General features: G+C 44.8%; 1 protein-coding gene across 1 annotated transcript in view; it reads right to left on the bottom strand.

Annotated features, from left to right (window-relative positions):
- Positions 1–16,165, bottom strand: part of ANKRD29 (ankyrin repeat domain 29) — a 62,303-nt gene that overhangs the window by 28,325 nt on the left and 17,813 nt on the right. The window contains exons 4-6 of the mRNA XM_011988096.1: positions 10,092–10,190; positions 4,916–5,014; positions 748–846 (exon numbers count right to left, since the gene is read on the bottom strand). Coding sequence (XP_011843486.1) covers positions 748–846; positions 4,916–5,014; positions 10,092–10,190 — 297 coding nt within the window. The remainder of the gene's footprint in view (positions 1–747; positions 847–4,915; positions 5,015–10,091; positions 10,191–16,165) is intronic.

Raw genomic sequence — 16,165 nt, 5'->3', positions numbered from 1 at the left:
CCTCATCCTCCCAAGTAGCTGGGATTACAGGCATGTGCCACCACGCCTGGCTAATTTTTGCATTTTTAGTAGAGACAGGGTTTCATCATGTTGGCCAGGCTAGCCTTCAAACTCCTGGCCTCAAGTGATCCTCCTGCCTCGGCCTCCCAGAGTGCTGGGATTATAGGCATGAGCCACAGCTCCCAGCCTACACTTATGTTCTTTTAATGTCAGTTAATTGACTTGCTAGATGTTAGCTTGCTGTAGGTAAATGAAGTCACAACAGTATAATAATTGTGAGAGATGAAGGTGCAGAACCTCCTAATGATTCCAATGCCATGGGCTCCTCTTTGGCTTGGTGGAAGAACTGGTGGGCAGGTAGTAAGGCAGCATTATCAGCAGGGGCCAGGCTACCCGACCCACATCTGTTTACCTAGTCCCAGGCCAGCCTGCACTCATTAGATCAGTGCAGCCATAATTCGTTTGTATAGGAGGTGGCAGAGTGTGTACTTGACCTCAGACATCAAACACTTAAGTTTTGAAAGTACTGAACTGTGATGTCAGCTTGGTTTCATAGGCTTTCAGGTCAGCTCAGAGCATACAACAGGAGATACCCTACTCAAAGGTTAACTTTTCATCACAGAAACAGAAAAGTTTAAAGGATGCCTTGAGCTTACTGGTTATCTCAGGTATGTGCTGCCAGGGGATACCCAGCCCTCCCTGCCCCATGCTCCATGTGCTTGGGCAAATGTCAACAGTGGACATTACCTGCCTTGGCTGGTTGACTTTTGCTCCTGAAGCCAGCAGTAATCGAATAACATCCAAGTAACCACCTTGGGCAGCTAGGAAGAGGGCAGTGGCTCCATCCTGAGAGAGAACAAATTAAAAGCACTAAAAACATTATCTTTCACACTTATTTTAAAAGAAATTAGGGTGGGCGCAGTGGCTCATGCCTGTAATCCCAGCACTTTGGGAGGCCGAGGTAGGTGAATCCAGGAGATAGAGACCAGCCTGGCCAACATGGTGAAATCCCATCTCTGCTAAAAACACAAAAATTAGGCTGGGCACGGCGGCTCACGCCTGTAATCCTAGCACTTTGGGAGGCCGAGGCAGGTGGATCATCTGATGTCAGGAGTTCAAGACCAGCCTGGTCAACAGGGCAAAACCCCATCTCTACTAAAAATACAAAAAATTAGCCAGGCATGGTGGCGGCCACCTATAATCCCAGCTACTCTGAAGGCTGAGGCAGGAGAATCGCTTGAACCCAGAGGCACAGGTTGCAGTGAGCTGAGATCGCACCACTTCACTCCAGCCTGGACCAAAGAGCAAAACTCCTCCTTAAAAAACAAAAAAATCAAAAAACAAATAAAAATACAAAAATTAGCCAGGTGTAGTGCCGCATACCTGTAATCCAAGATACTCGGGAGGCTGAGGCAGAAGAATCTCTTGAACCCAGGAGGTGGAGGTTACAGTGAGCCAAAATTGTGTCACTGCATTCCAGCCTGGGCAACAGAGTGAGACTCTGTCTCAAAATAAATAAAATAAAATACATTAGATTTAAAATATACACATTTAACATAAGTTTCCATCTCCATCTCTTTGTAGGTTTCCACCTTTTTGTCAATGAAGAGCCAAATGACAGATATACAAATCCCCCAAACCTCATTTTTTAAAAATTTCTTTTTAATGTATTTTTAAATTTCTACAAAAAAAATTGTTTTAATTAGCTGGGCAAGGTGGCATGTGCTTATGGTCCCAGCTACTTGGGGGCACTGAGGCAGGAGGATCACTTGAGCCTGGGAAGTTGAAATTACAGTGAGCCATGTTGGTGCCATTGCACTCCAAGCCTAGGGAACAAAGTGAGACCCTGTCTCCAAAAAAAAAAAAAAAAGAAAAAAAGAAAAAGAAAAAAGAATTGAGAGTAAAAGGTGTCCTTCTAATTAGATCTTTCCTACCCTTTTCTCTTTCTTGTCCCCTTATCCTTGTTCCCCAACATGAGAGTTCTGCAAGAATTATGATACAATATGCAGCTGGGTACGGTGGCAGGCACCTGTGGTCCCAACTACTCAAGAGGCTGAGGCAGGGAGATAGCTTGAGCCCAGGAGTTCAAGATCAGCCCTGGAAACATAGCAAGACCTTCTCTCTCTCTCTCTCTTTTTTTGAGACAGGGTCTCCCTTTGTTACCCAGACCTGGAGTGTAGTGGTGCGACCACAGCTCAATGCAGCATCAACCTCCTCAGCTCAAGCGATCCTTCTACCTCAGCCTCCCGAGTTGTTGGGACTACAGGCATGCATCACCACATCCAGTTAATTAAAAAAAAAAAATTCTAGTAGAGACAGGGTCTTGCTCTGTTGCCCAGGCTGGTCTCGAACTCTTGGGCTCAAGCAATCCTCCTGCCTCAAAGCACTAGGATTACAGGCATGAGCCACCACACCCAGATGCCCTGTCTCTAAAACAAAACAAGACAAAACAAAACAAAACACAAAAGAACCCCGGAAGATGTTTTCAATGAAACTGCCCTAGAAATCATCTCCACAAAGTGTTTCTCTGCCAGCCCAGCAGACACCAACACCACCTACAAACACAAAAAAGCACTCCTGCATAAAGCCCAGAGCAAGTGTCCCTTTTCCAGTGCTCTTTAGTTTTCTTCTTAACTGAATATCTGTGCCTTCTGGGCATTTCTGTTTTCTTGGACATATATCACTGGTGCTTTCGGCAGATGTACGGCGCAGCTGAGAGCATGCATTTTCCTTGGATGCTCCCTTCAGCCTGATAACATTCACAGCGCAGGGTGAGCTTCATTGTTTTCAGACCACAGTGGAAAACCAGAACACACCCTAGAGGAAAACACCTAGAATCCAGCTAATTACCACACCTCCCGTTGGGAACACTAACCTCAAGCAAAAATATAAGACACGTTTCCCTGCAAGTCCAGCCACGTGTGTCACGTGGAGGGTCCTGGATTTCCAGTGGGTGTCAGCTGAGCTGCCAAACTGCCCTCCAGGCAATCATTAAGAAATTAATCAGCCTGTACAGATTTTCAAGCAGATGTTTTATATGGGGATAAAATTTTCAGAAAGTCTACCATGCCCTTAGCTGCTGAAAACTCTCAGGAATTTTCTTTTTCTTTTTTTGTTTTTAAAATTTTTTTTTTTAACTGTCAGGAATTTTCCAAGATGAACTACCCATGCATTCAATTTTTCACTGTGCATTCCAAGTTTCAGTTTTGCCCCGCCCATCCAAACAATTTCAATTGTTTTGAAGAAAACATTTAGATTGTTTGGGTAAAGGTAAAGGTCTTAATATAAAATGGAAGTTATAATGCACGAAATTTCTTGAGTCACCTTAAAACAGAGATGAAATTACTATGGAAAGGGGCTTTTCTTTTCCAAACACTTTGGCTTTTCCTATTCAATGTGTGTATATATATATGTACTACACATTCTCAGATATACTTTACCTATATATAGCCAAAGACATATCTAACCTTTGGACCTGTGCTTCTTAGGGTGGCTACAAGTGAGAAACACCTGTTGCCCAAGCTGTGCCTTCAGAGACTCCAGTTTTGTTGGTCTGTGGTGGGCCTCAAAATTGGTATTTTTTTAAACCTCCCCAGATAATTCTAATGGGCAGCCAGAGTTGAGAATTGCTTCTTTATCAAGTAATTCAATCATTCTACTGGTAATGTTGCAGGCTCAAAGAGTGTTACAGATTTTGAAGTGCAGAGGGTGAGGCTAGCTGCTATGAATTTCAAAGAGGCCTGTGATTTGTCAGGGTTAACCATGTAGACTCTGGAAAGGGTGTTCAAATGGAAAAGTTCACACCTACACAGCTCATTACACATCTATGAAAGTACAGTGAGTGCCCCAGGCATAAGGGTTAAATGCCTAGCTGTAGGACAGCCTAAAATACAGTTCCTAGATCATTGGAAGTAGGAATTTTTCCGCGCTTCACCATGAGACTGTCAAGTCTATTCATCTCCCTATATTCTGTTTTTTCCTACAAAACTGGAGTAATGTTTGCCATAAATCCTATGGCATTATAGTAACAATCAATTGAAAGGCCCTTGGGTGATGTACTAATCGACAGTTAGCTGCAAACAGACCCACACTAGCAGTGGATGCCTTTCACAGGTCAATGGCATGCATATATTTCACAGAGGTCTTCATCCATCCAACCTCGCTTTTCTTCCAAATACCTTAGATTTCTCCTCTTTGTGCCCTTCCTCACAAATACTACAACAGTATATTTTTTATATCCAATGAGCACATTTAGAAAAATTTTGTATATTTTGGTTTTCAGCAAGTCCATATGCTGGGCTTTGTGGTTTGTCATGGTACGAATAAGCATCACATGATTTTCGAAGGTCTTAATTGCATAGGTACATGAAATGTTTCATCTGCACAACAAACAGATTTAAAAGGGAGAACAGAGATGGGTAAATAAGAAAAATGGTTTCTTTTTTTTGTGGCGGGGGACAGAGTCTTGCTATGTCGCCTAGGCTGGAGTGCAGTAGTGTGATCTCAGCTCACTGCAACCTTCACCTCCTGGGTCAAGCAATTCTCCTGCCTCAGCCTCCTGAGTAGCTGGGATTACAGGCACCTGCCACCATCCCCAGCTAATTTTTGTATTTTTAGTAGAGCTGGGGTTTCACCACATTGGCCAAGCTGGTCTCGAACTTCTGACCTTGTGATTCACCCACCTTGGCCTCCCAAAATGCTGGGATTATAGGCGTGAGCCACCATGCCTGGCCAATACATGATTTCTATATTTAAAAAAGCCCATCTGGTCCGCTACATATTTTTCTCTTGACTCAGACCAAAGTCCCACTGTCCACTACAATATTTTTGAAGTTGGCATTTCTGGCATCTGAATTTAGACTGCAATTTTGTGTGTGATGAGAAATGTCCTGATGTCCCCCTGAAATGCACTCACATAAAGTTGGTCATGGATGTTTGCTCCGTGCTTCAGCAAGGTCTCCACCACCTGCATGTGCCCGTACTGACTGGCAGCCAAGAGGGCGGTGCCCCCGTCCTATGGACACGCAAAACATAAACACATTAGAGGTGGCGCAGGCACATATTTCACCAAGCGGATGCTCCTCACATACATAGAATTTAGGAAGAGAGTTTTCCCAAAGATAATAACAAAGATAATAACAAACTCACTTTCCCTCTTTTTTTTTTTTTTTTTTTTTTTTGAGAAGGAGTCTTGCTCTGTCTTCTAGGCTGGAGTGCAGTGGTGCAATCTCGGTTTACTGCAATCTCTGCCTCCTGGGTTCAAGCGATTCTCTTGCCTCAGCCTCCTGAGTAGCTGGGACTACTGTTCCAGGAGTTCAAGATCAGCCCTGGAAACATAGCAAGACCTTGTCTGTCTCTCTCTCTCTTTTTTTTTTTTTGAGACAGGGTCTCCCTCTGTTACCCAGACCTGCAGTGTAGTGGTGCGACCACAGCTCAACGCAGCGTCAACCTCCTCAGCTCAAGCGATCCTTCCACCTCAGCCTCGAGTTGTTGGGACTATAGGCGTATATCACCACATCCAGTTATTTTTTAAAAAAATTTGTAGTAGAGACAGGGTCTTGCTATGTTGCCCAGGCTGGTCTCGAACTCTTGGGCTCAAGCAATCTTCCTGCCTGTACACCACCATGCCCGGCTAATTTTTGTATTTTTAGTAGAGACGGGGGTTTCACTATGTTGGCATGCTGGTCTTGAACTCCTGACCTCAAATGATCCGCCTGCCTCAGCCTCCCAAAGTGCTGGGATTATAGGCATGAGCCACCACGTCTGGCCTACTTTCCCTCTTTTATCCCTTTTACTTTTTCTTTATAATTATGGCAGAGTTCATCCTAAGGACATGATCATGTTGTATATGTGGGTGGCTTGCTAGAGATGTATTACAGTTATTTGACCAAGTTATTTATTATGAATTAACTTAGAAAATTCCTGTGCCAAATGCAGAATCATCTATTTGCTTCTCAATATGAGAAATACAGAACAGAAAGTCTGTAGCAAGTCTTGTCAGTTCTTCTTGGAATCATCAGGAAAGCCTCCCAGGGCTTCTGGCCAGAGACTTTCCGGGCAAACACCGTCTTCTCCCTGTGACAAAACCCAGTGGCAGACCACTGAGATTAAGGAGTTTTTACGGGGTAACCCTCTGGGGCCATTGCCCTCATGGGACAAGACCTGCGTCCATTAAAAGAGTGGATAGCTATGGCACATTCTGTGTGTCTCTCACTATCCTACTTAGTGTTTTCCTTTTAACATGTGCCAATTTGTCCAGGTCTCTTTAAAAGTGAGGCCCTAAAAACAAAGCAGAAGCCTGAGCAACATGGCAAAACTCCATCTCTACAAATAATACAAAAATTAGCCAGGGCGTGATGGTGTGTGCCTGGAGTCCCAGCAACTTGGGAGGCTGAGGTCGGAGGATTGATTGAGCCTGGGAAGTGGAGGTTGCAGTGAGTCAAGATCACACCACTGCACCCCAACCTGGGTGACAGGGCGAGACACTGTGTCAAAACAAACAAACAAAGTTAAAAAAAAAAAAAACCAGAAACCAACTAAGCAGAGCACTATAAAGTACACGTGCTCTAATGTGGAATGGGATATTCCTGTGTTCCCTCTACTCTACTTTTATCTCTGCAGCCTAAATTAGAAAGAGCTTTTCTACCAACCACATCACACTGCTGACTCATTGAGTTTGTGGTCAACTAAAACCCTTAATGGTTTTCGTCAGGTGCTACAGCTAAGGCATTCTCTTTTCCCATTTAGCATTGAGTTGTTTGGCTCTTTGAACTGGACATCTGAGCTAATTATAAGTAATTCGAAAACACATAATCTGGTTATAAAATATGAATCATAAATATAAGATATTGTAGTTTCTAAATTTGGGAATAAGGTATTTGTTCAAAATACCTACGCATAGAGCCCCACCCTCAGCCCCGCCTTCAGTAGGTCTGGGGTGAGATCCAGAAATATGCCTTTTGACCAGTCATGTGGGTTGATTATGTAGGCAGGTGGCAGGTGGGCCTCACGTGGAGAAACACTGCTATAAAAGGTCTCGAGTTCATAGGCAGGTAACATCCTACGGGGCTGCAGGCCGCGTGTGGCTGGGTAGGGCCTTCCCAGAGGCAGGCTCTGTGGTGGGGGAGGGTGCTTGAGATGGACTTTGAAGAGTGGGGAATGGAGAGGAGGGAGACTGAGGCTGGGGGTAGATGGTGGTGGTGAGGAGGCATCACAAAATTGCGTAACAGCAGGAATAAGCACCATTTCTAAGTTTTGTCCTGTCAATTTTCCTAGCTAATAAAGTAATAAATTTTCCTGCCTAATAAAGTAACAGAAAAGATAAAATATGATGATTCTCATAGACGAACTGCTGTTATTTTTGTTTGTATGTATGTAGGTATGTCAGGGTCCTGCTCTGTCGCCCAGGTGGGCTGCAGTGGTACAATCATGGCTCACTGCATCCTTGAACTTTTGGGCTCAAGCAATCTTCCTGCCCTAGCCTCTTGAGTAGCTGGGACTACAGATGTATGTCACTGTGCCAGCTTTTAAAATATTTTTTACTTTTTTATAGATGGGGTCTTGCTATGTGGCCCAAGCTGGTCTGGAACTCCTGGGCTAAAGCAATCCTCCCACCTCAGCCTCCTGAGTAGCTGGCATCACAATACCTGACTAATTTTTTTTTAAATGTTTTATAGAGATAGGATCTTGCTACATTGCCCAGGCTGGTCTCCAACCCCTGGTCTCAAGCAATCCTTTCACCTTGGCCTTCCAAAGTGCTGGGATTACAGGTGTGAGCCATCACACCTGGCATCTTTTATTTAATTAAAAAAAATTTTTTTGAGACAGGGTTTCACTCTGTCACCCAGGCTGGAGTATAGTGGCGCAATCATGACTCACTGCAGCCTTGACCTTCCAGGCTCAAGTGATCCTCTCATCTCAGCGTCCCGAGTAGCTGGGACTACAGGCACATGCCACCATGGCTGGCTAATTTTTATATTTTTGGTAAAGATGGGGTTTCGTCATGTTGCCCAGGCTGGTCTTGAACTCCTGGGCTCAAGCGATCTGCCTGCCTCAGCCTCCCAAAGTGCTAGGTGTGAGCCACCATGCCCAGCCTCTTATATGTTATAAAACACAGTTTTGGGGCATATAAATTTAGTAACAGTGAGAACAATTGTTGAAGCAAAGTTTTGATGACAGGATCATTTAAAACTGAAAGCCTCTCAGCCCTCTCTTCTTCCCAAGGAAAGCTCTTGCTTCCTGCAGCTGACCTAATGGAAACCTGTGGAATTGCTCATCCTGAGTTCCATGTTCCATGGATTTCTGAGATAGTACAAATCGGCTCATGTACAAAGGCTTTAAGCCGGTATTCACTCGTTAACCAAGAAGACTGAAGCAGCCATATGGTCACTCATGATCGTTTTGACCTTAGTTCAAACAGTTGATATTTAGGTTCATAGGACTTTGCTTTCTATTTTTAGTTACATCACTTTTACACTAGAAAATAAAATAATAATGTGTGTGTGTATATATATATATATAGAGAGAGAGAGAGAGCGCATTACTGTATGTTATACTCAGTAAGTTTAGAGGCATATACATAGTACAACAGAAGGCTTCAGAAAAGACAAAGCCTTATATGAACTTACATCTACTTAATGGTTAGAATTTTATTATTTATTTTTAATTTTTTTGAGACAGGGTCTTCCTCTGTGACCCAGGCTGGAGTGCAGTGGCATGATCCCGGCTCATTGCTGCCTTGACCCCTCGGGCTCAAGTGATCTGCCTGCCTCAGTCTCCCAAATAGCTGGGACTATAGGCATGTGCCACCATGCCCAGCGAATTCTTTTTTTTTTTTTTTTTTAATAGAAATGAGGGCTAGCTTTGTTGCCCAGGCTGGTCTTGAACACCTGAGCTCAAACTATCCTCCTGCCTCAGTTTCCCAAAGTGCTGGGATTACAGGCGTGAGCCACCTTGGCCAGCTCCAGTAGTTACCATTTTAACAGAAAAAAAATCTCACTGGAAACTCCCTTGATATCTAAATAGTCCACAAAAAGGATTAACTAAGAAAACCTAAAAGTTTCCAACTTGCGCAAATTTTCAGGAATTTAAAAATTATAATTAGGCTAGAAATGAGCTGACAATTACAAAAATCTTATGGAAGTTCAAATTCTGCTACTACAAAATATTATCATGTAAAATCATACTATGAACATGAAATTAATCTTTCTACATTCTCAGCTTTCTTATATATATGTCAAAAATGAAAATCAATTACTTTTTTTTTTTTGAGACGGAGTCTCACTCTGTTGCCCAGGCCGGAGTGCAGTGGTGTGATCCTGGCTCACTGCAACCTCTGCCTCCCGAGTTCAAGTGATTCTCCTGCCTCAGCCTCCTGAGTAGCTGGGATTACAGGCGTGAGCCACTATGCCTAGCTAATTTTTTTTTTGTATTTTTAGTAGAGACAGGGTTTCACCACGTTGGTCAGGCTGGTCTCGAACTCCTGACCTCGTGATCCCCCTGCCTCGGCCTCCCAAATTGTTGGGATTACAGACGTGAGCCACCGCGCCTGGCCAATTACTTCTTTAAAGGAAGAACCACTATATAGTTTCCCAACTATATAAACTGTAGCTATATATTATGTATTTCAGTGAGGACAGCTCATGAAAGCAAGCTGCCTGCTAAACCACCCTCTTTAGAAATGTCTCAGATCTAGTAGGATCAGATTAATACTTCCAACAATTCCTATCATAGTATCAGAATTAATCTGAAGTGGGAAAAAGAACACGGAAACAGGGAAAATTAGAAAGCCACTGCTCCTGGTTACAAAATTTAGTGTTCTACAGTAGAAAGGTATCAGTTCAGGAAAGGATAGAAGTTATTCCCCATACAATGTTCCAATTGTGAGCCCCGAGTAAAAATGTAATGTTTTGAATGGAACCCTTAGAGCTACCCCTGAACCATTACAAGGAACCTTGAGGAAATCCACTTACTTAGGTTTGAGAATCTTGTAAAAAGGGAAACACAAATTCGTACCATGGATGAGGAGAAAAGCAATACTCATGGCTGCTGAAATTCTTCAACATAATACAAAATCGAGAAAGTTATCTTACTTTGGTCCTAAATTCAGTGGATGCTCCAAATCCAAAGAGAAATCTCACGACATCATTATGGCCTTGCTGGGCGGCGAAGAATAGGGCAGTTGTACCTGACTGGGAGAGAGGGAGAGGCTAGTTTTGAAAGACATTTGGTTACATTACATTTGATTAGAACATCTGCAAACAAAACAAAACAATATCCTTGCATAGAAACCTTCTAGCCTAGGAAGGGGCTACATTGGAACAGATTCTTATTTTTTGGTCAGAGAAGTGACAGAAGGAAAGGAAAACTTTATTCTTAGTGAAATGGGATGAATGGTGGCTCCTCAAAAGATCTGTCCCCATCCTAAAACTTGTGAATATTATTTTCTATGGCAAAAGACGTGATTAAGTTAAGGATTTTGAGACGAGCTTGTCCTGGGTTATCTGGGTGGGCCCTAAATCTAATGACAAGTGTCCTAAGAGTGAGGCAGAGGCATTACTCACAATAGCTAAAATGTGGAAGCCACCGAAGTGTCCATCTATGGAAGAGCGGACAAGCAAAATGTGATGTATCCATACAACGGACTATTACGTAGCTAAAAAGAAAGGAAATTCTGACATGCTACAACACGGATGAGTCTTGGTGACATTATGCTAAGTGAAATAAACTAGTTACAAAAGGCCAACAACTATATGATTCTACTGTGATATCTTTTTTTTTTTTTTTTTTTTTGAGACAGAGTCTTGCTCTGTCACCCAGGTTGGAGTGCAGTGGCGCCATCTCGGCTCACTGCAACCTCTGCCCCCCAGGTTCAAGTGATTCTCATGCCTCAGCCTCCCAAGTAGCTGGGATTATAGGCATGTGCCACCACACCTGGCTGGTTTTTTTGGTATTTTTAGTAGAAACAGGGTTTCACTATGTTGATCAGGCTGGTCTCAAAGTCCTGGCTTCAAGTGAGCTGCCCACCTTGGCCTCCCAAAGTGCTGGGATTACAGGCATGAGCCACTGCACCGAGCCTACTGTGATATCTAAAGTTGTCAGAGTCATAGAACCAGAAAGCAGGATGCTGGTTGCCAGGGGCTGGGGGAAGGGGAGTATAGGAAGTTATTGTTGATGGATACAGAGTTGTGTAGTTCTACAAAATGAAAGGAGTTATAGAGATAGATGGATGGTGATGCTGGTTGTACAACATTATGAATGCATTTAATAAGACTGTACACTTAAAAATGGCTAAGGGTTTGGCCGGGCGCGGTGGCTCAAGCCTGTAATCCCAGCACTTTGGGAGGCTGAGACGGTTGGATCACGAGGTCAGGAGATCGAGACCATCCTGGCTAACACGGTGAAACCCCGTCTCTACTAAAAATACAAAAAACTAGCCGGGCGAAGTGGCGGGCGGTCCCAGCTACTCGGGAGGCTGAGGCAGGAGAATGGCGTGAACCCGGGAGGCGGAGCTTGCAGTGAGCTGAGATCCGGCCACCGCACTCCAGCCTGGGCGACAGAGCCAGACTCAGTCTCAAAAAAAAAAAATGGCTAAGGGTTTAAGTTTACATTATGTGTATTTTACCACAACAAAAAACAATAAAAGTTTTTTTTAAAAGTGAGGCAGAGGGATATTTGACCCAGAGAGAAGGCAATGTGACCACACAGGCAGAGACTGGAGAGCCGTTGCCATGAGGAGAGAGTGCTGACGGCCACCAGCGGCTGGAAGAGGCCAGGAAGCGAATCCCCGCAGGAGCCTCCAGGGGCAGTGTGGCACAGCCCGCACCTTGATTTTGGACTTCTGGCCTCCAGATCCGAGAGAATAAATTCCTGATATTCGAAGCCACCCAGTTTGTGTTAATTTGTCACAGCAGCCCTTGGAAACTCGAGATATTTGGTATAGCGTTTGGTAAACACTAGCATTCATTAATACAGGGAAGAATTCAAATTACAACGTTTAGTGCCCCAGAGTGGAAGACTACTTGTACAAGAAGGAAAATAAGTAATTCACCCACAAACTTCTCCAATTGCAAGCCCAGAGTCAAAATGAAATCAAAACATTTCTCAAAATGGGACATAATAACAAGAAACAGCCTGATTCTAAAATGTAAACTGATCATGATATTCTGAGACGGTTTTTAGCATCCTCCCTTCCTATCTACTTTTACAAGCCTACTCAAAGATTGGTACCCAAACCACTGTGTAATATGAGCAAAATCATGAACCATTCTTGTGGGCAACATACATTTTTCCTATAGAGGCACTCTTCACTTCTGAGCTTGGAGCTTGGGACAAAGCTAATACTACACCTTACCAGACACAGTGAAAAGAAACCCCTTTTTCCATAGTTTACCCAAAGCTGTTAAGGTGGTAGGTCTGGCTCACGTGTGAAAAGCTGAGGACAGCCTGGCCTATAAGCTAGTGATCATGCTTCAAACTTGTTCCTAAGGGCCTGGGTGTCTCTGTGAATATGTGTGTGTGTGCATGCATGTGTGGGATGGGAGTGGGGACAATAAGATCCACTGAGACAGGCAGGATCCACCCACTTGTTTGCCTGTTTTTAAATGTGGTCTAGAAAAAAAAAAGCCCCTTACTCAAGCTGTAGCTTGCCTAACATCTCACTGATTGCGGCGGCGGCCTGTCTTGAGCAGCGGCTGCGAAGATGCAGGCTGCCACGGGGGAGGTACGGCTGGGGCTGCACGCTCCTCAGGTCCAGTGGGAGCTGGAAGCAGGTGGGAGCCCTGTCCCCTACTGAGTTGATGGGTGGGAGAGCCATGCCCAGCTGCAGCTCCAGTTCTGGGCATCCCTGTGCTCTCTGGGCCTGGGAAGCCCCCATTTCCCCCCGCAGGCTTGGAAGTGCCTGCTCCTGCTCCCTGGTCTCTCGACACTCCCAGCACCTGCTCCGGTGCGGAGCAAAGTTGTAGCCGAGCCTGGGTGCTGTCTGTCATGACCTGGCTAGGCAAGTACGTGCTTGAGGTGTGCGTGCTTCAGGTGGTGCTGACATGCCAGCCTTGTCCCCGACCTTGGCCCCCTCCAGACTTCGGGTGCTGACAAGCACAGGAGGGAGGCCGAGGGGCTGAGGGCAGCTAGGTGTGGGCCTGTAGGCGCCCCTTGGCAGGAACAGCCTGGGTGCTGTGGATAGCATGTTGATGGTGGGAGGCAGACACGTTCCTACCCATGGTTTCCCATGGACCAATCAGCACACACCCCTCCTTTCTGAGCCCATAAAAATCTCTGACTCAGCCAGATTCAAAAAGATGTCCAGACTACCAGCTGCTGGAAGGATCTACCCACTGTGAGTCTCCTGTCCACTGAGAGCTGGACACATAGGTCAGGACTACCAGCTACGGGAAGGAGCTACACACTGTGGGTCTCCTCTCTGCTGAGAGCTGGACACAGATGTTGGGACTACTGGCTGTGGGAGGAGCTATCAATTTTGGGTCTCCTCAAATCGTCAGGATGACCTGCCTGTGGAAAGGAGCTACCCACTATGGGTCTCCTCCCCACTGAGAGCTGAACACTTGTTAGAACAACCTGGCTGCAGAAAGGAGTCATCCACTTCGGGTCTCCTGGGAGCTGTTCTGTCACTCAACGAAGCTCCTCTCCACTTTGTTCACCCTCCAGTTGTTTGCATAACTCATTCTTCTTGGATGTGGGACAAGAATTTGGGACCTGCTGAATGACCCTGTTTATAATACGAACAGGGCTGAAACATGCCTTCTGCTCACCACATTGCAGGTGATGAGGAGAGAAGAGCTGTGGCCCTTCGGGGAGCCCAGACCTAGGGGCTCCCTGAGACAGGGCTATGATACCGTCTTTGGGGTTCTGCGATTCCTGGCATCTCCAAGCTTCCAGGCACCACTACATTCCCTGGTGCCTGCAGTGGAAGCCACTTGCGGTACACCTGGTCCAGCCACAGCCTCACACAGAGCTGGTGCCTGTGCCAGTCCCTGGAGCTGCTAGCCTCACCACAGCTGGCATGCCTGGTTGTGTGTAGTGGCTGGACCCCATGCTTGCTCACACACCTGGCTTGCCTTTGGCAGGTGTGGGATCTGGGCTGGTAGGGTGAACTGAGTGCAGCCTGCTGGGCCAAGTGGGCAGAATGAGCCCAACGGGCCTGAGCAACACTCGGGCGGAAGGCACTGCCAGCCATGGAGATTTCCTGCTGGCAAAGTGATACCCTAAGGATCCTGTGACAGCCAATCAGCAACAAAAGACCAACCACAATTCTCACTTTAGGTGGGTAGGGACTTCCTGGTGCCCTGCATGCAGAGTTAGACTTAAACTTCAACTTACAGTCACCTCTTCCTTATCTTAATGCTAAAAATCACACCTGAAGGTAGAGATTTAAAATGCTAATCTTACATGCGATGCATAAAAAAGCATATTGAGCTACTGTGCAAGTGCTGCAGAAACCCCTCCTATACATGCCCCAACTAAACCCTTCCCTTTAAAAAGGCCCTATAAAACAAACCCACATACTTCTCTTGGGCAGCAGCCAACCCTTTTCCTTTCCATAACGGAACCTCGTTCCCTTATGCACAAGCTAAACAAACTTTCTCTTTGCTATCTGACAATCTCTCTTGACTTCTATCCTGGGAGATTACAAGAATCTAGGGTGCTGATACGACCACCACTGAGGGAGAACATGTAACACCTTCCCAGATAGATATAACCCACATCAGGCTGTGCCCTCAGCCAGACTCTGTCCCAGGAAGGCACAGGCATTGTGACCATTCACAGGGCCTTTCTGCCTGCAGTGCAGGTGTGATTTTCTCCTTGGTTCCCACAGAAATAAGTGGGAAGCATCCTCCCACTGCTTTGGTACAGTTGAGGATGCTGGGTTCCAGAAACCTTAGGGAATCAATAGTTCTAGAGGAACAAACTTGGCTAGAATAGGAAAACTCCCACTTTCTCAACAGACATTAAATTGTAGAGACCACCAAAGATCTTTTCTAGAAGTTGTTTCCTTAGTAAAAGAATTTATTTTTCAATAGGCTTTCTTGACACATTAATTACATAAATCATTATTAGAGCAGTTTGAGTTGATTTTAGAACATACATACTACTATCAATCATTCAGTACCTCAATGCAGCAATCCATAGACAATAGGACCTAGACCTTAGTCTGGAATGTGAACAAAAGTTTTAAATATGTGTGCCTTACTTCAGGCTTCATGCCAACTGCATTTGCAGCTCCTATGCCTGAGAGGTATCATCAGCCAATTGTGGGTTCTTTAAAGCAATAGTGTTTCAGGAACATTAGCTTCCAGTTTGTCTCTCTAGCAAGCTCTGTGTATCTAGAGAGCTGACCTAAGCAGAGTGGCAGGTAGTTTTTCAGGAGACAAATATTCTGATACTGCAAAGTGGATTAACAATGGATCAAGGCAGAAATCTGCCATAGGAGTAAGTTTCAAAGCACTGCAAGGCACTATTTCAGCTTCCAAAACTGGTACAGGAGGCTGGGGTCTGCCTTTGGCTTGGCAGCCCTCTTGCTCCAGACTGACACAGTCTCAGGAAATTCAGGGACTGCCAGGAACGTACACAGCACCATCATTTGAGCCACACAAGTTACCATTAAGCTGCGTACACTTTGGTAAATCTTCAAAGGCTTTTGTTCTCAGTGCTGCAAGAGTTTTCATCTCCAAGATTGGCTGAGCAACTGGAACCACATGGATAAATATAAAACCATAGAAACCATAGACTGGCTAGAAATCAAATACTTCTCTCTTCTAGCTGCTTTTCTCAGTTGTTTCAGAGAGATTTTTGTGCATGTTGAATTTGTCCTTCAGGATAAAGTTTTTAAAGTAAACCAGATCTGGACCATATTGTTTTTATTAGAGAAAATCTGTCTTTAAAGTTGTAATAAACAAAGACCATAAAGCAGAGAGGAAAAATAAAAAGATTAAAGTAATTTTAAAGTATAATTCTAAATGGGTCCAGATACTTTCATCCCACTGGAAAATTAAGTGCTGAAGTGAAAATGGCCTAAAACAACGATCTAGTGTTATGGAAACTGCAACAAAGAATCTGTTTGTGAGAAGATTGCATTTGCTGTAGTCTCTTTATACTGTTCCTCTCAATAGACCAGGCCTGTTGATCCAGGGCTACAGAGACCCAGACCCAG

The sequence above is a fragment of the Mandrillus leucophaeus genome, unplaced genomic scaffold (genome assembly GCF_000951045.1).
Source record: "Mandrillus leucophaeus isolate KB7577 unplaced genomic scaffold, Mleu.le_1.0 Scaffold322, whole genome shotgun sequence".
Lineage (NCBI taxonomy): Eukaryota > Metazoa > Chordata > Mammalia > Primates > Cercopithecidae > Mandrillus > Mandrillus leucophaeus.
This window is presented reverse-complemented; position numbering and strand designations above follow the sequence as displayed.